The sequence below is a fragment of the Vipera ursinii genome (genome assembly GCF_947247035.1).
Source record: "Vipera ursinii genome assembly, chromosome: 5".
Taxonomy (NCBI): domain Eukaryota; kingdom Metazoa; phylum Chordata; class Lepidosauria; order Squamata; family Viperidae; genus Vipera; species Vipera ursinii.
The window spans coordinates 63,219,837-63,242,276 of record NC_139518.1 but is presented as its reverse complement, the minus strand read 5'-3'; the positions used below and the strand labels follow the sequence as shown (position 1 = coordinate 63,242,276).

Here is a 22,440-nt window from a genome sequence, read left to right as displayed (position 1 = left end):
CTTATATCCAGCCAGAACTTGAAAATAACATTTAACGTAGCACAGTACTTAAACAAAATGGTTCGGTTGAGATCTGCATATGTGGGACTGACTGGGGTACATTGCAAGGGTGACTCCGAAATATAATTTTATCATATTTTATCTATATCTTAAATTATTGTACACTATTACAATTTCATTTTAGATTGTATTTTATTACCATCTCATTTTAAATTGTATTTTATTCTAGTTCCATTTTAAATTGTATTTTCTCAAATTCCATTTTAAATTGCTTTTGTCAAATTTTAGTAACAATTTGTTGCTGGAACTTTGCACTTTGATATGGCCCAAGGGCTAATCAATAAAGACTTTATTTATTTATTTAATTAGAAATACCATTCCACTGATGACAACAGCAACTAGGAAAAAGAGGTGAAAGCAAACCTTGAAATTATACATCTATATATTCTCAATAAGAGTCTCCTCTAAATATGCTGCCTAAAATGTAATTAAATGATATAATAATAGAAACCATATTTGCACACAGCCCTACTCTAATCAATACGTAGAATTCCATTAGGCATTTGCAGATATATGAATAAAGGATCTGTTTATGCTCCATTTGTGTATATGTAAAACCGTGTGTTTATTTATTCTTAAACAATGCCAAATAAACTTCATATATACAAACCTTATGTACATTTCTTCTCTTTCAATCTCTTTGTAGAAATTCTAGGGGGGGAAAAAAGAGGTATCAACCTATTTCAATGAATTTGGTTTTATACATATGTGCAAAGGTTTACATACACTATTTATACTGGGAATTTATAATTCTATAATATTGTAATCTGAACCTTGCATCTTCTAGAACTCATTTTTCCACCTATGAAATATGAAAGCATTACTTTTTAAAAAACATTTTATTACAAGAACTCAATATACCCCCCCAACAGGGTATTTTCAAATCCTACACCATTACCTCTTCTAACTTTTGCAATGAACTAGTCATCATAATATACTGAAAAACAATTTAAAACGTTAAACAAAAATCAGTGTTAAATCATCCGTTCCTGAAATCTAATAAATTAAAGAGCATACTAAAAACGTAAATAGCTTCAGGTGGGAAGGAGGATGAGTGCTGATAATTATAAGATTGCTGGAATAATATATTCCTCCCTTCTGATGCAGAACTAAATAAAACTCCTCTTCTGGAATATATTTTTCATTAAAAACACAAAAGGACTCATTTCCCCCTCTATGCCTGCTATAATTCCCACAATTAGCCCACCCACAGCAAGGGGATTGTTTGTTCTTGGTTAAAAAAAGTTCACTTTAGCTGGAGAACACATTTGAGGTTAGGTTCACTTTGTCTCTTCACTGAATAAAAAAGCATCCTTTTAAGAACCAAATCGTAGTCTAAAACATAAAGAGTTATATTAATAGAAATGATCAGTCTATTGAGAAAATGTTTCTATGCAGTGATGTTGTCTAAGAAACCTGCTGTGGTATGTACAAAGCTGTGCATGCAGCTTTGAGCACAAGTTGACAGTGTTTCAAATGGACAGATTATCAAGATTCAAATCATTTTTCCCCCTTTTTAGCCATAGGTGCTACGCTTATGCCTGCACTGGGAAAAACATAATGTGTGTGGTTCCTTTAAGTTCTGCTGGATTAGTGCTGTGATATCACTGATTGTGGAAGCCTTTCTTTTGCTAAGTTGCATCACTTTGTAGCAGTTCTGCTTATTTCCATTTTCCTGTTAAACATAACAAGTTGATAAGTTGCTCTGGACATAATAACGCAGTGCAATAAATGTTGATGCCACTCAATTTTATTTCTATTTCATCAAATCCATGAATGGCACCCCCTTTTTCTCCATGAGTTTTTAAAATCAGTAGCTGACTTGAGGAGGGTGAACCTACTTATGTCAAATACAGACAAGAAGGGTAATGATCAGAGGCCTCAACGGAGTGCATAACAGCAGTGGCGTAGCGTGGGTTGTCAGCACCCGGGGCAAGGCAAGTAATTTGCCCCCCCCTCCACAGTGGGCGGCGACCCGGCGGCTCGGATCGGATTCGCACAGCCAGCACTGCAGTGAGAGAGAGTGAGTGAGCCAGGCAGGGGCAGAGAGCTGCGAGTGCGAGCGCGCCCCCCCAGATGTTGCGCCTGGTGCGGCCGGTCCCCCCTGCACCCCCCACGCTACGCCACTGCATAACAGAGTAATTTTCTCTCGATATGAATGTATAGTTCCTATTAACAGACATGTTAATTATCAATAGGAATATGATGGTGTGAGCCCATTATGTCAGTATTAGGAAAGACTGACTATTAAAAAAATATTCACTCTTTCTGGACAAATATTATTCTGGATTGTGTCCAAAATAACTTTTTTTTTAAAAAAAAATATGAGATTCTAGAGTATGTGATCAATCTGTGAGCCCCAATTTTGCAGATTCCAGAGCATTTTGCAAAATAAAATGTATTCTACTGTAAGTGCCAGGCTCAACACATTTATTTTAGCACTAGGGTGGAGTGTGGATTGCCATCCAGGAAGCTTTATTGGTTCCAGATGCCATGCTCTGGAGTTAACCAGAAGTGAGGTTTTTCGCTGAAGCTGGACTTCAGGGAACAAAGGTTGGGTTCACTGTTGCAGAATCAGTGTTCCCACTGGATGGCAACATCTGTGCTGCTTGATGCAATTTCCCTTTGCAATTGCATCAAGCAGCACAGATGTTGCAATCTAGCGGAGTCAATGAAGAATGTGAGGGTTTTTTTTTTCTCTTATTAAGAAGATGTTGGTGGATCCAATAATTTTGGGCAATTTTCATACAGGCCGACAGGTGGCTGGATAAGAAGGAACAGAATCAAGCTCAACCAAGTGGCTTTGGGTACTTGGACCACTTGTAACTGAAGCCTCACTTCCTTAGTTGAGACTGATATGCAATTTGGGGGTTATCCTAGACCCCCCAGCTCCTACTTAAGTAGATGGCAGTAGTAGCCAGAAGGGCCTTCACCCGGATTCATGGTATGTATTACCTGCACCCAATTTTAGATCTGAAGGCACTCCAAACAATTATTAATGCTTTCATCACTTTGCACATGGACAATTGCAATGCACTCTACAGTGCACTACCCTTGATGAGCATTTGAAGCTGCAGCTTGTGCAGAATGCAGTGGCATAAGAAATTATGGCCATGCCACAATGTGACTGTGTAACATTGCTGCTTTGTGAGCTACACTGGTTACTAGTACATTTCAGATGCATTTCAAAGTGCGGGTTATCAACTTCAGGTATGTTTAAATACTTGTTTAAATAGGATTAAAAGAATGGATGATCCTTAGATATAATTACTTTTATAATGAAAGATATGATTTAGAACTAAAATAGCATTTTTTTCCTTTCTTTTTTTGGATATAGGAAATATGAAAATAAGAGGAGGATTGGTATGAATGAAACTGTTAGCTATATAAATGTAATTAATATTGAGAAAATTATAACTGACAAAGATATTTCAAATAATGGGAAATCAAACCTTAATAAGAGCACGAAAAACAGGATATTGATTTATGAATTGATATTATTGATTTATGAACTGATATTATTGCTATTTGTATGATATTAGTAAAATATGATGAAGATGCTTATATCTAACTTTGTATACATCAATAGTACCAAAAATCGTAACTGTGTAATGAGGGGAAAATGGAAAAAAATATGGGGAAGAAAGAAGGATCAGGGAAAAAATACTGGATTGTGTAGTACTGAACAGATTTATATTGAAAAAGTTAATGTTAAATATATGAACCCAGACAACATGTTGTTTACTAAGCACTAAAGACTGTAATTCTTAAAAATCAATAAAACATTAAAAAAGATAAAGAAACAGTCCCATGTTTTCTGTTTGTGGCAAATACCATTGTAATATCCTGCTAGAAATTTGTATGCTCCTAGGCTCATCTCATTCAAATACGCCCTTGAAAACTGGCTCTTCCTTCAAACTTTTAATTGGCTGGTTGGCTGGTAAATTGCTGCATGTTGATGCTTTTTAATCCTTCTCCATGATTCACTATCTTTGTTTTATAGTTGGTATTAATTTTGTTCTTTCTATTGCATACCACTCAGAGTTGCTATAAATTGGGCAGCTTTACAAATTTTAATTTAATTAAAATATTTTTTCACCCTATAAATCCCCTTATCTCTCCTTCAAAAATAGTGTGAATATTTCATAATAGCCCATTCTTTTAATACCTTCTTGACATCAGACTTGCCTCATGAAAGTAATTTTTTTCAGCAACTGGGAAAAAGTTATAAACTAACCTCCTTCCATTTAATATTTTATAAACATTGTGTCCCTCTCTATTTTTCTATTTTTTAAATCATGATATTAAAAATAAGTAAGTTCATGCAGGTAAAATACATGCAGGAGGCAGTTACACAAATCAAGTCATTTTTCTTTTCTGTAGAATGAAAAACATCTTGTTGCTTATAAAATAAATTTTCAAGTACCGTATTTTGTACTTCAACACCTGTCTTCTGTATAAGTTGTAAAGGTGAGTGCCTGTTAAGTTGATGATTCCCTGTGGTTTCTAAATTTGCATGCACAAATAAATGTCCTTGTGAATTAAAAATAGTTATTCCACAAATTAGAGAACTAGTGCATTAATCTACACAGCATACATGATGTACTTCTATGAAAGCATATGTTGTACATAAGTGAGTTTACTGATGTTCAGAGGGTATCTACCACAAGTACAAAAAATTAATCCAAAGTCAATACCAATTTTCTAATGAAGCAACAACGGCGTTCCAGTAGCATTTTAAGAATCCAGCCTGAAGAATTTTTCTTTTCTTTTCAGGGCTGGATTTTGATCTCCCTAATGGGACAATTTGTAGGCCAGAGGTGAAATTAAATAACTTTTGGAGAAGCAATCCAGATAGGTGGAGTATAGGACTAATAAAAATTAGGAATTAGATTTTTTTTATGAAGTAAAGCAGCAAAACAGGAAGATAAACAAAAGAAAAACTATACTAAAACTTGTTTATAATCAAAGAAATAAGCCCTCATTAATGATAATCCCTTTTGTGGACTGAATCTGCCAATGAAATACTTCAAGCAATGAGACTATTCTACAATTAGAAAAAAGTAAAGGTAAAGGTAAAGGTTCCCCCGCACATGCGTGCTAGTCGTTTCCGACTCTAGGGGCCGGTGCTCATCTCTGTTTCAAAGCCGAAGAGCCAACGTTTGTCTGAGGACGTCTCCATGGTCATGTGGCCAGCATGACTAGACACCAAAGGTGCATGGAACGCTGTTACCTTCCCACCGTAGTGGTCCCTATTTTTCTACTTGCATTTTTACGTGCTTTCGAACTGCTAGGTTGGCAGAAGCTGGGAAAGGGTTATGCAAAAGATGTACTGCAGAAGTCTAAATGGTCAAGGGACTTCTGAGAATCTGCAGTATGTACCTGAGACTCAGTGCAAGATAGGGACTGTGGGGAAAAAACAAAGAAATGTATTAGCTGTTTCCAGTGTTTGAGAACAGCAAGACTGAAATTTATATAATGAAACTCAGAATCTCTTCCTACCAGAATATAATTTTAATTGAAAATGCAAAATAAATCAAAATTAATTTTAAATCTCTTTTACAGTGGTTTATATTGAACATAATGGCATAGGGCCTAGATACTGGAGAGACCAATAGTGTCTACCCATCCAACGTGTTCCATCAGGGTGGAGCACAATTCCAGGTCTGTTCCACTAAATATTGCCATCTTGTGGGATCTAGGAAGTGTGTCTGCTCAGATGCAGCCCCACCCTCTGCAAGAGCACCCCTCCAGAGATAAGGGTGCAGCCCTCTCTCCTGAGCTTCAAGGAAGCTTTGAAAATCTGGGTATGGTCACATACCAGGGATCTATCTTTGTCATTGTTTAACGGCCCGTTTTGTTTTGTGGGTTTTTTTTAGCAGAGTATTTTAGTTGGGCTGCCTATTGATTTAATGTTTCTGTTTTTATGAGGAGGTTTTTTTAGTTTTGTAAGCTACCCAGAGACCACTGGAATTGGTCTTAACTTAATAAACAAATCAACAAACAAACAAACAAACAAATAAATTTCTGAGGAGCCAAGCTCTAATAGTGGTTAAGGTTATAGACTAGAAGTGAAAACCCCCAGATTTTTATCCAGTCCTTATTTAAGGTAAGAAGTAAAAAAAAAATTCTCTATGGAAACAGTGTGGGAGATTGCCGTTCATAAAGTCTTCAATAAAGAGACTTGATTTGGGAATAATAATAATGATGGTGATGATGTTATTACATGTGGTAAATGGATGAAACTATAAAGGTTGTAAAGTCATTTAATAATACGTACTCCTAACTTTTGTTTAGAGTTCTTGAAAAAAGAATAACACCAAATACCAAATCCAAAAATCTGATTTCTCTATTTTTCTTGTTTAAATTAGCTTTATCCTCTCTTTTTTCCCCATCTGATGCATAATCCACAAGAGGGATGACAGGTAAAAAGCTTCTGAAGCTGTTCTGATCCCATGAGTTTGTGACTGTTTGTAGGGATTTAGTGGCCTAATTCCTGGAAGACCATAATAAATGATTCCGACAGATATTCCATGTCAACAAGAGCCAATAGACCTTCTTAAAAACTTCATGCCCAGTTTACTATGTATCTTATAAAGATACTGAGGTTTCTGTTTCATTCTGTATAGGTATATTTATGGATCGTTTTCCTGTATCATGGCAGCCTTGAGCCACTAAGGAAAAGACTTGACAGTTAAATACAGATATGATATTTAATTAAATCAACAGTATATCTGGTTACCATGCTATCTGATTTTTTTTTAAGTTTTAATTGTCAGGTTTCTTCTAGCTTGAAGCTATGCTTTCCGTTTATACTCTTAAATTTATCTTTTATTTTTATTTTTTTGAAAATTGTAGTAAACCAAGGCATTAACAGTTTGCATTCCTATCAACCTATCAGACTTTTTAGTCCCCTAAATCCATCTAACAAAATTGACTACAATATACTTTTAAGATGCAGCATAATTTACCAATCAAGCTCTTTTGCCAAAGTTAGATTTTATCATCATACATTTCCCCTTTTATTTGCAGCTTACTTAGATGAATAATGATGGTGTAAACAGAATCGTGTATTTAATTTATGATGGTTTCTCTAATCCCCATTTCTAAAGTAACGTAAACATCAATTTTTAAAGAAGAAAAAGAAGTTCTCAAATTTTACTTTTTGGGTGAAATATCCAACGGGCAGAATCTTATCCATTTAATTATAGTCATAACATTAGGCATCCTAAGAAAAAGGAGGTCATATAGAATTCTTTTTTCTTCCACATATAACTGTCTCATTTCTCACCAGAACGTTGACTGTACAGCTCATGCGGTTTTCCTTGTTTTCATCATGCATAATAGTTCTGTAATCTAGAAGTCTCTCCATCAGCCATACCACAAGTTTAACAAACGTTTCACCACTTTTGGCAAGGTACTTATGTTTTCTGCAGTGTTCTAAAAGACTGAAAAAGTAATAGTAAAAAAAAAAATCTTATTAATCAAACGTGGGAACAGTTCCTTCATGAAAGACTAATTTGAAATATTTTGTATCAACAAATGTCAATTAATCATTGTAAATCCAACTGTTGTAAGCGCTTACATTTTGTCAAATAACACTTTATATTGTTCATCTCCTCTTCCACCTTCTACTTCATGATCCAGTTTTGTGATTATCTCATTTTCAAACTGTAATTAAACAGAGCAAGCATAAATAATTAGCACTCCAAATACATCATCGTAGAAGTACCCAGGTTATAAAGTTGTTTGGCTTTACAATAAATGCAATATTTGCTTGAATTTTAATAGTTTGACATTTCCAGGTTGCATATAATGATCTGCTACCATATGAGCATTTGGGAAATGTTTGGTCACGTTGTTAAATGAGCTTAGGTGATTTTTTTTTTAAAAAAAAGCAATTCTAAATAAGATGGTTAATTACAGTAGTAAGAAACAAGAAATCATAGTCAAGATAGGCACACTCTATCCTTCACAATAATTATAATAGCTACAAATGCAAGGAAATTGAAAGCATTATTATGGATGATATATTAGGCTGTATTGCCAATTGCAACATTTGGTTATCTGAAATACATTCACATTTATTTAGACTACAGAATTTGGCTCACCTCAGATACATTAAAAACAAGGAACTTCAAAGCCTTTGCATTAGGGGGAGGGAGAGAAGGCAAAAAAAGAGCTAGTAATGAGGTTAAAGATAAGGCTTTAATTATGAGAAAGACTTAAGTAATCAGTTCAACAGATTGTCAGAATCTTTTTCCAGCAGATGAAAATGATTATTATTATTACTGTTATTGCTTTGCAATGAACATGTGTGTATGAAGCACCTCCTTTAAAATCAGTAAAACAGCCAAATCTTTTCCCAGACTTATACAGCTTTTCTGTATAACCCATTTTCTTAATTTCCTCCCCCTTCTGTTTTCCCTCCCACCCTTTCTTCTCTGCTGTTAGTAATGGAAAGTGTCTGTGAGCTATCTGTAGTCTGAGAGTTATACTGATTAATTGTTCTAACTGTCAGGAAATTTCCTCCTTAGTTCTAGGTTGCTTCTCTCCTTGGTTAGTTTCCATCTGTTGCTTCTTGTCCTGCCTTCAAGAGCTTTCGAGAATAGCTTGACTCCCTCTTCTTTGTGGCAACCTCTGAGATATTGGAACACTGCTATCATGTCCCCCCTCGTCCTTCTCTTCATTAAACTAGACATACTCAATTCCAGCAACCGTTCCTTATATGTTTTAGCCTCCAGTCCCCTAATCATCTTTCGTGCTCTTCTCTATTCTCTTTCTAGAAGTTTTTTTTACCCCATTTATATCCCGCCCTTCTCCGAAGACTCAGGGCGGCTTACAATCTAAGAAGCACAAATCAATGTGCTTAGCAACATCTTTTTTATATCGTTGTGTCCAAAACTGGATGCAGTATTCCAAGTGTGGCCTTACTAAGGCATTGTAAAGTGGTATTAATACTTTACGTGATCTTGATTCTATCCCTGTTAATGCAGCCTAGCACTGTGTTGGCTTTTTTGGCAGCTGCAGCACACTGCTGGCTCATATTTAAATGATCGTCTACTAGGACTCCTGAGCAAGTTACCATCTATACTGTACCTGTACATTTGGTTTTTCTTGCCTAAATGTAGAACCCTATCTTTTTCATCACTGAATTTCATTTTGTTAAATAGCGCCCAATGTTCAAGTCTGTCAAGATCCTTCTGTATCTTAAGCCTATCTTCTGGAGTGTTGGCTATTCCTGCCAGCTTGGTGTTGTCTGCAAATTTGATGAGTTCCCCATCTATCCCCTTGTCCAAACCATTGATGAAGATGTTGAAGAGCACTGGGCCCAGAACAGAGCCCTGGGGTACCCCACTACACACTTCCCTCCATGTAGATGCAGTGCCATTGAGGACCATACGCTGTGTATGGCTGGTCAGTCAGCTATAAATCTATCTGGTGGAGATGCTGTCAAACCCACATTTTTCTATCTTATCAGTAGTATGTTGTGGTCTACTTTATCAAGAGCCTTGGTGGAGCAGTGGGCTGATGCCTCCTTAAGTAACACCAGCTGCCTGCAATTAGTGCAGGTTCGAGTCCCACCAGGCTCAAGGTTGACTCAGCCTTCCATCCTTCTGAGGTAAGTAAAATGAGGACCCAGATTGTTGGGGGCAATAAGCTGACTTTGTAATAATGCCGCTTGGGGTGTGTGTGAAAGCCCTAACAAGCAGGCATATACAGAGAACGAAGGCTACTGCTAAGCTTGTAAGCCGCCCTGAGTCTTCAGAGAAGGGCGGGATATAAATGTAATAAAAATAAATAAATAAAAAATCAAATGCTTTACTGAACTCCAAGTAAATTATATCCACAGCATTCCTCTGGTCCACTAATTTTGTCACTTGGTCAAAATTGCAGTAAGAGTTGTCTGGCATGATCTGTTTTTGACAAACCCATGTTGGCCTTTGGTAATGACTTTGTTTGCCTCTAGCTGTTGGCTGATTCGTTGCTTGATTATCTTTTCCAGAATCTTCCCAGACATTCAGGTCAGGCTGATAGGTCTGTAGTTTCCTGGATCCACTTTTTTTCCTTTTTTGAAGGTGGGAACTACATCAGCTCTTTTCCAGTCCTCTGATAGTTCCCCAGTGGTCCAGAATCTTTGAAAGATATAGTGCAGTGGTTCTGAGATCACATCTGCCAGTTCCTTCAGAACCTTGGGGTATAATCCATCTGGTCCTTGTGATTTGAACTCGTCTAGTGTGGATAGGTGCTCACGTATCATTTTCTTGCCTATCTTAACTTGTGTTTCTGATCTGTTTTTTACGGTACTGTTTTTGATAGTTTGGACTATTTTTTTCCCTTTGTGTAAAGATGGATGCAAAATAAAAATAAAATAAAAATAAAAAATAATAGTATAATAATTCAATAGTAATAAAGCAACCTTCTTGTGAGATGGATTCCTATAAAACTTACTTAGGGTTGGAAACCCTGGGAATAAAGATGTCTTTAAAGATCTTATATAAGCCATGAGGAATGGAGCTAAATGATTATGATTATGGTGGCACAGTGGTTAGAATGCAATATTGCAAGCTAATTCTACCAACTGCCAGCAGTTCAATTCTGACCAGCTCAAGGTTGACTCAGCCTTCCAACTTTCTAAGTTTGGCAAAATGAGGACCCAGATTGTTGGGGGCAATGTGCTGATTCTTGAAACCACTTAGAGAGGGCTATAAAGCACTGTGAAGTGGTATATAAGCGCTATTGCTGTTGCTATTGTTATCTGAATTACTGAACTTTTCTTACTTCTAATTTTCATCTCTGCCCTCCCAATGTCTATACTTACAGAGACTGATTGCAATCATATTTTACCGTTTCTGTACCCCTATTTGTTTTTTGTTTTGCTTTTGATACCCCTACCACTAATAAAGAAAGTTTCAACTTCCTACGATAATAAAAGACCAAATATGTGTAAAATAAGTAACTATCCAAATTGTATATAATGTATATAACTCAAAATTATTAGACATTTGGGGTATAGTTATCACAGAGACAGTTTGTGCATTAGAAATATGAATGATATAAAGTAATTCTGCATTAAAGTAGTCTGGCAATAGAGAATCACTTTCACTTGAGCAGATAAAACCTCTTTTTTAAAAATATCACCAATATGGTAGAAAAAGATGGTAATACCAAGAATCATCGATAAAAGCAATGGGACAATAGGTATTAGCAATGAAATTATATTGTAAGTATATAAATTCTTAATTCCTAATTATAGGATAGAATGAATTTGTTTGCATGTGTACCCTAAAAACACCTGCAACATCATGTCATATATTGGAAACTGCCAGAGAGAAAAACACAAGTACATAAATGAATGTCATAAATGTGCCTTTAGCGTGATGCAAACATATATCTAACTCACAGGAACACACTTAACTGAAATAATCCATTCTCATTTCATTTGAGAAAAATTACTTAGCTGCGGTGTAATTTTTCAAGGAATACCAGAATTTATTTCTTTAAACATAACACTTTCTCTCAATATCATGGTGACCTGGAATAATCTTTTCCAAAATCCACAAGTTGACAATTCTCTTAAAATTTAATTTTGTAAGGCATATACTTACAATACACCACTCATTTTGACAGGTTAGAAAAAAAAATAGGGTTGAAAATCCCCAAGAGGTTCACAATACCGCTGTATGTGTTCCTAGATAAGCTAGCGAGAAATGGTTTTGCAACAATCAGTCTTAATCCTGCATACCTTATTGCAACTATTCACCTGTATTTTTAATGTCTATAAATAAAGGTTGAAATACCTGTGGCAAAAAATTTGGAAAGTTCCTTTATAGGGCTCCAGATAGAAATACAGGTAGTCCTCAAATGACAACTATTGTTTAGTGACCATTCAGAGTTACAACAGCACTGAAAAAGTGACTTATGAATGGTTTTCACGCTTACGATTGATGGAGCACCCCCATGGTCATGTGATCAAAATTCAGATGTTTGGCAACTGGCAATGAGATCATTATTTGTAATCTTCCCAGCAAACTCAGTGGGGAAGCCAGATTTGCTTAATAACTGCACGATTCACTTAGCAACTGTAGTGATTCACTTAACAACGGTAGCGCAAAAGATCATTTAAATGGGGCAAAACTCACTTAACAACTACCTTGCTTAGCAATGGAAAGTTTGAGTTCAATTGTGGTCATATGTCAAGGACTACCTGCAGGTCCTGGAGCTCAAAGCAAAGAACTAGACCAGGGGTAGGCAACCTCGGCTCTTTTATGACTCATGGACTTCAACTCCCAGAATTCCTGAGCCAGCCATGCTGGCTCAGAAATTCTGGGAGTTGAAGTCCATGAGTCATAAAAGAGCCGAGGTTGCCTACCCCTGTACTAGACCAAGCCAAGTCCAAAAACACCAGGGAATTTCTAGAAGCCAGGAACTCTGACAAATCTGCCATTAATAGACACATAGACATTAGCAACATCTATAGAGGTTATCACTCAGCCCCAAAAGACCCAAGCACCTCTCCACCTCTCCAGCAATCAGCATCCAGCTCAGCATAGATTAACTCCAAGGTCATTAGACCAACAATCAAGTAAACAATACCCCAATCAAGAAACTGCCAAAGAAGCCAACAGCAAACAACCCAATCAAAGAATCTCTAAGACCACCCCCACCAATCCTGACAGGGCAAGCTACCACAACATAAACTGACAGCAAACAGCACTGATGATGTAACCTAGTTTGCGTAACAAAACGTCTGCAAGAAAACAAACAAGCTCAGAGAGCACTAAGGACCCCTCTTGTCAACCCTGAGCTACACATATTCCCCTTTATTAGTATATAGGGTCTTTGAAACCTTTTGTTGTATCCCAATTACTTAATGTTGCATAGCAAGTATGGAGTGGTAAGTTTTGGAGACCGAGAAAGGGAAAGAGTATTACTACTTCTGCTACTACTATTGCTACCATTACCATGACTACTTCCACTTACCTCTATCTATCTATTACCTCTATCCCATTCAGGGTTGAGAGGAAGCATTTCTAATCTTGTAATGAACATGGAGTTAATTTAATTTGTTTAGGCTACCATAAACCAAAGGACAATAATCTTTTTTGTGGCTGAGCCTTTCCTTTTTATTAAAGAAAACATTTTAAATAAATCTAGCCATTAAATATATAATTGATATGGTCAGGTTTATTAGGTGATCACACTAGTGATATTGGAATGGGGAACATCTTTTGCCGTACATAAATCTCCACTAAAATGGAAAGGTTTGAAGGGTTCTAAGAGATTAAAAAATGGGGTTTGGAATTACATGGAATGTCATCCACATTTACAAGACCCTGTAGATCAGTGAAAGAATCTACATACAGCTCTTCAAAGGGTGGTTTGATTTGTTTTTAAATTTTCCTATTATATTTAAAGCAAAAAAGATGTTGATGAAAAGTTATATTGGGAAACAAAGAGGTTGAAACGCAAAGCATTAATGTCCCATTTTCAGCCCACCAATTAATTACCTTAAAAAGCCTCAGCATTATTTATTTATTTATTTATTTTAATTCCATTTATATCCCGCCCTTCTCCAAAGACTCAGGGTGGCTTACAAGCTTAGCAGTAATCTGATCTTTTGAATCAGATTATGCTAGCTCCTGACGGTTTCTAATAGAAGGCCAAAATCCACATGTTATCAAAAGTTTGCACAATGAACCGATCTATTCTTATAACCATATAGTCTGACTGTGGACCTCTCTATATATCCATTAAATAAATGCATGTCTTGCTCTTTGGGAAAATTTTAAAAAGTGGAATGTTACGTAGGAAAACAAATTAAAATGCAACTGCAAAATAAAATATTATTAATATTTGCCCTTCTATTTTTTCAATGAGGCTATAAAATTCTTTAATATAATAGTAATAACACTTAGACTTATATACCGTTCCATAGTGGTAGAGCAGGGCCGGATGTGTCATTAGGAAGCCACACCCACCCTATTTCCAGCAATAGCAAAAAAGGTCCGATACGTTGCGCAATGTCATGTGACATCGCGAGTTTGACACGTCTGTGGTAGAGTCAGCATATCGTCCACAACAATCTGGGTCCTCATTTTACCAACCTCAGAAGAATAGAAGGCTGAATCAACCTTGAGGCGGTGAGAATCGAAGTACTGATTCTAAAAAGGAAATTAAGATGAGAAAAAAATAGCCCAACCTACCTAATACCATAGAATTAAAAGGTACATCTCTACAAGTGAATGCCAAACAGTACAATAGTGTAAAACAATATAATGAAGAGGGAAATAACAAATTATCCTAGACCAGTGATGGCAAACCTTTTAGAGACTGAGTGCCCAAATGCAACCAAAAACCCACTTATATATTGTTGGGTGCCGGGTGGGTGTGGCCCATTGGGTGGGTGTGGCCCATTGGGTGGGCATGGCCCACTGGGTGGGAGTTACTGTGGTGGTAACGGCAAACTGGGTGGGACTAAAAAGTTCAATCAATCAATTCCAACTTTGCAAGACTTTTTTTTCCCGCGAGAAGTTGAAATTGATTGATTGAACCTTTTTTTTTTGCACACAGCAGTGGAGGCCTAAAGCGAAAAGGTTTTATAAAACCCAGCTGAAGGCCTGGGACTGGAGCGATGGCGCGCGTGCCCACAGAGAGGGCTCTGCATGCCACCTGTGGCACCCGTGCCATAGGTTCGCCACCACAATCCTAGACTTTCTAAAGAGGTACAAATATGAACTACCCCCTTTTGGGCATTTAATACACTAATTATCCATATCCGCCAGCTGATCATCAGCCAATCTGCAAATGAAAATAAAATTGTTGTACATTTTTATGTCACAAAAATCACTCAGAAAATCTATAATTTGCTTAATCTTTCTTAAGAAAGCTGCAATCATACTTCTTTGAATACAGATTCAAGTAGATCTACTGCTTCTGTCATTTATAGCTGAACCTAAATGAAATACATGAATTAAAGTTAGATTCCCATAGCACTCATAACTAGGTCATCCGTGAAATTAACACACCGAAACTAGGTTGCAAAAATCCAGAGAAGCATGAGATGACAGCAATGAGTTATTTCCTCATTTTCTAGTTCTCTTTTCTGCCAACTAATGGTTGTCTGGATTTTGGAGCCAGATGCAAATGCTCAACCCAGGGAATCCTGGTGTCTGTTCTGGAGCAAAGTGCATTCCCTCAGACATACCATGTGAAGGCCATGAATTGCTCAAAGGGAAGACAATATGCTCCCTCCCACCTAGTTAGTCCTCTGAGAAAAGAAGCTGAGGCAACAGACTGCTGAAAAAAAAAGCCAGGTCTGCACTATCTGAGTCCTGATAGCAGTGAATTCATCTCCCTGCTGATATTCCCTGCAGGCTGCTTAAGGATATTTCTGCAAGCAATTGCACCAGCAATATGCTCAATTGATCAAAAATTCTCAGTGGAGCCTATTACATCTAAGCTCATAAAATTTTTAAATATTTTCCTCATATTCCATGTATAAACAAACAATATTCAGACCACAGATGTGTCTTGGGAGACACAAAACAGCACCAGGTATCCTTCTGTGACTAACGTCAGCTCATGAAGCTTATCTGGGAAAGTAGGCTTTTTTCCATCCTTGTCAAGAGTCCACAATCAAAATGCACGTATGGCTCAATTTGGATGAAGTTTGTGAGAGTTCTTGTGTAAGGTGGGGCTAGAAGCACCATGGTTATCCTAGGTTTTTTTCCTCCTTTTTTTTCTCCTCCATATCCTCTGCTGTTTACCCTACCCAATAAGAAGATTATGAAACCTTGTTAGTCCTTTTATGCTGCAACAGCTCATCAAATATAAATGGAATTAAAATAAAATAAAATAAAAATACGAGTTATTTGGATTTTGTCTGCCAGAACCAATGGTAAAAAGATCTCACTCTGTTAGGCAAATAGCTTTAGGAACTGTTAATCTGACCCCCTTACTCAGTTTTAAAACATTCATTGTAAAAGCTATTAATTCTAAACCCAGATGAAATGTATTTTTTTTACAGTTAAATAAATCCCACCTTATTCATGTACTTTTCTATTCTATTTTGTTCTGTTTTCTTTCCTCTTGCAAGTTTGCCATTGCATTCTGTACTTTTCCTTCTTTTCTTTATTATAGTATTAGATTTGTGTCATGATTGTCATTACATTCACCTCTTATTTTTACAATCAATTTCTTCTTTTTATTTTATTTCCCACCTTTTAAGAAATTGCTTATCTTCAGTTCCCAGTCATACTTCCTCCGTTACTACATTGCTTGAAAAGAAATAATAAAAACAAGAACAGTAACTACTGTATACCAATTTTGTAAGATTCACAATCTGGGAACTGTTAATCCATGAATATGTTTGTGTGTGCATGTGGTTAAGTTGTAAGTCACTTCACTGAGTGATAATGTACAGTAGAAATGATTAAACATATTCAAGGTATTTTCTGCTGTGATCAGAATAGAGTGATAATTGAATTTTTATTCGCTGTCTCAGCACTTTAGGTTGCTCTAAACAGCTTGATATAGTTTTGTTTCCATAATATTACCAAATGTAATGATGTTCTATAAACTTGTAGGTCGGACATTTCAAAGGTATGAGGCCCAACTATACAAACCTATTTGGTCTAATTTGCTACTGCCAAGTGACCCTCTAACAGATGATGGGATTCACTACAAAATTATTTGCCCAAGGTTGATCAACATTTGAAACTGTTTCTAAATATAAATGTTGAAAAGCTCATCGGAAAGTTGACTTGACATACTTGCTCCTATTGACTAAGCCCAAAATTTAATTAAATAGAAAGCAGACTTAATTACTGAGCATTGAAACATTTCTAAAATATGGTAAGATGGTAAGAGGAGCAATTGCTAACTAGAACTGTGGTGGCGCAGTGGTTAGAATGCAGTACTAACTCACTGTTCGCTGCCAGGAGTTCGATCTTGACCAGCTCAAGGTTGGCTCAGCCTTCCATCCTTCCGAGGTTAGTAAAATAGGACCCAGATTGTTGCGGGCAATATGCTGACTCTGTAAACCACTTAGAGAGGGCTGTAAAGCACTATGAAGCGGTATATAAGTCTAAGTGCTATTGCTATTTGAAAATAATAAAAGATTTTAAAAAACTGCTGTGTATTAATAAGAGAGTACAAAGAATGAAATAAATATTTTAGAATTCATGTGGATTTCAATAAAAAATTGAAAAATCTTTTCACACTGCAAACAGTCCATTAGCAATGATTACACTCCAAGCAAAGCATTTTCTGGCCCAAATTTTGCATTTCAGGAGAAAATTAAAACATGAGGCAAAAAGGAAAATGTCAAATGAGATGAATGTCAGGAAATACTCTCTATAATATGTACTATTTTACATTTAGATTTTTAAGAATTAATTATAATTTCTTTTGTTGAAGGATATTTTTTTTTGCATTATTCAGCAATACATTACAAACCCAGAGATACAAAGTGAATGAATGTTGTTTCAAGTATTACAATGTTCCAAGCAAAGAAATACAAGCAACACACATCCAATAATATTTTAGAGCAAACAAACAAATAAACAAACTTGGATAGATACATCGATCTCTTCCAAAGAAGACTGACATTTACTACAACATAAAACCAAACAATTACAAGCCAAAGGAAAAGCAGGGAAATCTTCTATTTATATAACAAGAAATCAAGCTGCTATGCAAATAAATGACCAAAAGTAAAATGACCCTTGAAATACACCAGACTTTGTACTTCCATGCCATCAAATTAACTAGACCTATGGAATCTAACACAAGCCAGGTAATTATTTTTTTTATTGTGGTGATGGTCAGAACATGACTACCAAGTTTTTATCTATTATGTGATTAAATCACTATTTGGCTAAAATACAAAATATATACGGCAACTTATCAAAAGCATATGTGAAGTTGTAAAATAAAAATAACTGGTATGGTCTCACACAAATTGCTTTTGTATTGTGTATTTAATAATTAATGGAAGATAAATACATGATGTGCCATCATTGACTAGTCATTATTGTAGCACAGCTTATAAAAATAATTATACCCCATGATTTATTTTATTTTATTTATTTTTTATTTATTTTAATTCCATTTATATCCCGCCCTTCTCCGAAGCCTCAGGGCGGCTTACAAGCTTAGCAGTAGCCTTCATTCTATGTATATGCCTGCTTGTTAGGGCTTTCACACACACCCAAGCGGCATTATTACAAAGTCAGCTTAATTGCCCCCAACAATCTGGGTCCTCATTTTACCTACCTCGGAAGGATGGAAGGCTGAGTCAACCTTGAGCCTGGTGGGATGCGAACCTGCACTAATTGCAGGCAGCTGGTGTTACTTAAGGAGGCATTAGCCCACTGCTCCACCAATGCTCTTGATTCAACAGGATGTTGCTGCTCTGAGATTTGGATTATCGAGTCATGTTGAATTTTTTTTCTGTTTACCAGTGATTTTCAATTTACCTTGTAATTTATCTGTTCAATCAGAAATGAGTCAAGTATACATAAACATTTGTCTGAGTGTTCCTTAATAACCACAGCTATGACTTAGCACTGGTTATAGTTCACATATTAAAGTAGTCCTGACTTTTTACTAAACATCCAAAAGAAAGGATATCATTCTAATTTTTTATTAGATATTAAATGTGTGGTTGTTTTAACAAGGGTAAAATGACTATATATGTATATACAAACCTATATACATAGGGATATGTATATAATATACAATATATCCATATGTAAAATTCTTTTAAATCTGTAAGATTAACTAATACCCATTAAATGCAGGTAATTCTTGGCCTGTGACAATATGACCTGGAATTTCAATTTTAAGTTGTTATGGTTAAACTGAAGCACCACATGATGACTGTTTATATGACATAAAGCAAGTCACCACAGTCATAAAGTGAATCGTATGGTTGTTAAGCGAATCCATTCTTCCGAATGGGTGCCTTTTGCCAGAATCTGGCAAAAAAACATTGCTGATCATGATCACATGACTATGAGACACTGCAACCAGTCAGATATGTGAGCCGGTTGCCAAGCATCTGAAGTGTAATCACTTGACTATGAGGTGGGATGACAGTCATAAGGATGGATCCGAAGTAGTTTTTCTAAAGCTGCCCTGCAAGGAGCAAACAGCCCCAGAACCACATGACTCTGGAGCTGCTTGCCACTATGCGGGTCAGGGGCTTTTGGGTGTAACTCAGCTCTGAGGTTGCAAGAAGCTCCTAAGCTGTAGCGTATCACAAAGCCCTTTGCACCATGAAGCCTTGACCCAGCCCAACCTAGACCCACCACTTAAAGCTGCTACCATGAGAAGCCTCGGCAGTGCAGGTGAAGCCACCATCCCAGGAAGCTCTAGTCACCCCAGTCCAGCTGCCTGAAACTTCAAGATCCCTGCCCTCCTGCCCTCTGCTACTCCAGCTGAACTTCACTGTCTTGTTGCTCCTGATGCTGACAAGGCATGCCTGCCCTGACCTTTTGTGTGCAGCTGCTGGACACACAAGACCATTTCCCCCCAAGTCTCATGAGGAAACTGTGATGCATGACCTATGGAAGAAAGCCTTGCATGGCCAACAGCTACTTTGTGAAGACTCAAGGTAGACATACTTGGTCAGGAGCGGGAGAACAAAGACAGCAAAGGTCAGCTAGGGTGGTAAGGGGTGTGGAGTGCAGAAGGCTAAGACAGCATAGATGGGGGGCAGATAGACTGGTGGGGGGAGTTGCCCCCCCGTAGTCATAAGTGCGTGAGGGCTGCTAAGTGCCCAAATTTTAAGCACCTGACTGGGGGCACTGCAATGGCTGTAACTTCTGGGGCCAGTCTTAGGCCCTTTTGTTCAGCACTGCCATGACTTCGAACAGTTGCTGAACCAATAGTGATAAGTTGAGTATATTGTACATACTCCTCCGAGAGTAAGTTTTTCCCTTCTTTAGGGGATGGGATGGGGTTGTTTTTGTTTGTTTTTCTACTTCTTTTGCAATGGCTGTGGTTTTTATGTGAAGCTCTTTTGTTTTATTGAGTCTTAATTTTGTTAGCTTTATCTTTTACATTCTCTGCCTAAGTGATTAGAGTTTCCACGGTTGTACAGGGAGCTGTTTCTCTGAACAATATCTTTTAGATATGCACTCTCTTGCCTGCAGATGTAAAGAAGAATTGCCTTGGGCTTGGCTCTGGCTAGGAAAGCCTGCAAAAAGCCTTCAATAATCCAAGCTACAGGAGCTTTTATCAACAAAAGGAGTCACAAACACAAGTGGAAATGAGTCTCTTCTATTAAGTAATAAATATGAGACGTTAAACCAGCCCAGGCTAGACAGACAGTGTGATATCTTTGCCTCACATCTCTTATTGCAATGTGGCACACTGGCACAGTTACAGCAAAATGAAGAACTGTCAATATTGGACTAAGCCTCTAAATGGGCAATGTTCAATTCTGACAACTTGATGGTCAAACCCTATATATTAACTCTGGAAAAAAACCTGTCATTTTTCAAGACCTGTCTGACATCTCAGAGATGTTAAACAAGCTCTACAACTCCTTAGTCCATTTTGCTAGATCTCTGAAACAGAGGGTTAAATTTGAATTAAGCAGAAAGCTTGTTCTTTTCTTTAAAATCTGGATATGTTAGAAGGCTGTATTCAAAGTTGCTATTGAAGAAAGCCTCAAAGCATTTTCAGCTCTTGTGCTCACTATCTGTTCATTGCTCCTCATAATATAAGCAAGAGAAGATCTATTGCATTCTTTGAGTGAACCATTATGCCAGGGGTGTCAAACTCAATTACATTGAGGGCCGCATCAGCATTGTGGTTGTCCTCAGGGGGATGGGTGGTATGGCCAGGGTGGGCGTGGCCTACTGGGTGGGCGTGGCTAGAGTGCGTATGGCCTACTGGGTGGGCATGGCCAGCTCTACATCATTCGCATCAAGGGTGCCTATGGGGGCCTGGGCAGGAGTGGGACAGATCTGAGGGTCTCTGGCAGAAGGAGGGTCTCTGGGCCAGGGCCAAGGCAGTGGGGGCCGTTCCCTCACTGTTTCCAGGATGGCTTCACGGGCCACATGAATCCACTTCGCGGGCCGCATCCGGCCCCCGGGCCTTGTGTTTGACATGTCTGCATTATGCTGTCAAATGTACCAAATACATGTAGGAGGTGGCTTCCAAAAGTGGCTTCCAAAAAGCATCAATGGTTATAGAATTTTGCTACACCTTAGCAACACAATTATCTCTTTAAATCTCCATGAAATGAGGATGTTTTCGACTCTGTTCCAAATGTATCCATATTATGTCTTTCAAGATTAGATCACTGATAAGGAATGTGAAAAATCAGCCTAGAACTAATCCTTCCAGTTGTACAGAAAAAAAATGTGATTTTAAAGGACTGATAAAGCAGCCTTGAAACCTAGAAGAAATAAGGAAGTAAACTGACCCCCTCTTTTAACAACTCTCAAATAGATCATTTATTCATTCAAAACACCAAGAAGCAGGAGGAACTTAAAACTTTAGCTATCATCTATAGAACAGCTTGTAAAAAGGAAATAAGATTCACTCTGGCTTACAGGATGTATCTATAGATATCTTCAAGGTTGACTCAGCCTTCCATCCTTCCAAGGTAGGTAAAATGAGGACCCAGATCAGACATGTCAAACCCAAGGCCCGGGGGCCAGATCCGGCCCGCAAAGTGGTTTCATGCGGCCTGCGAAACCATCCTGGAAACAGTGAGGGAACGGCCCCCACTGCCTTGGCCCTGGCCCAGAGACCCTCCTCCTGCCAGAGACCCCCAGATCTGTCCCACTCCTGCCCAGGCCCCCAGAGGCACCCTTGATGCGAACGATGGAGAGCTGGCCACGCCCACCCAGTAGGCCATACACACTCTAGCCACGCCCACCCTGTAGGCCACTCCCACCCTGGCCATACCCACCTGGCCCCCCGAGGACAACCACAATGCTGATGCGGCCCTCAATGAAATTGAGTTTGACAACCCTGACCCAGATTGTTGGGGGCAATAAGCTGACTTTGTAATAATGCCGCTTGGGGGTGTGTGTGAAAGCCCTAACAAGCAGGCATATACATAGAATGAAGGCTACTGCTAAGCTTGTAAGCCGCCCTGAGTCTTCGGAGAAGGGCGGGATATAAATGGAATTAAAATAAAATAAAATAAATAAATAAATCTATAGGTAATCTGCCTAATGTCTACTGGAAGAAGCTTGCGCTGCTCCCTTAATTGTCTGAATGGTATCACCTTTGCCCAGTGCAAACTATTCTCAAATCCAGTTGCCCTCTGTACAAGCAACCTCTTCAAAAGGAAAAGAGTGAGGATGACACTATTTGCATGAAGAAAATATTCAGCTGATATAAAGAGAAATG

The 22,440-nt window shown here is 37.7% G+C and overlaps 1 protein-coding gene across 3 annotated transcripts in view; it reads right to left on the bottom strand.

Annotated features, from left to right (window-relative positions):
• DOCK1 (dedicator of cytokinesis 1) overlaps window positions 1-22,440 on the bottom strand; it is a 455,801-nt gene that overhangs the window by 95,622 nt on the left and 337,739 nt on the right. For all 3 annotated transcript variants that reach the window (XM_083364099.1, XM_083364098.1, XM_083364097.1), the window contains 3 exons: window positions 7,646-7,731; window positions 7,352-7,508; window positions 671-711 (listed from right to left, as the gene is read on the bottom strand). In XM_083364099.1, coding sequence (XP_083220225.1) covers window positions 671-711; window positions 7,352-7,508; window positions 7,646-7,731 — 284 coding nt within the window. The remainder of the gene's footprint in view (window positions 1-670; window positions 712-7,351; window positions 7,509-7,645; window positions 7,732-22,440) is intronic.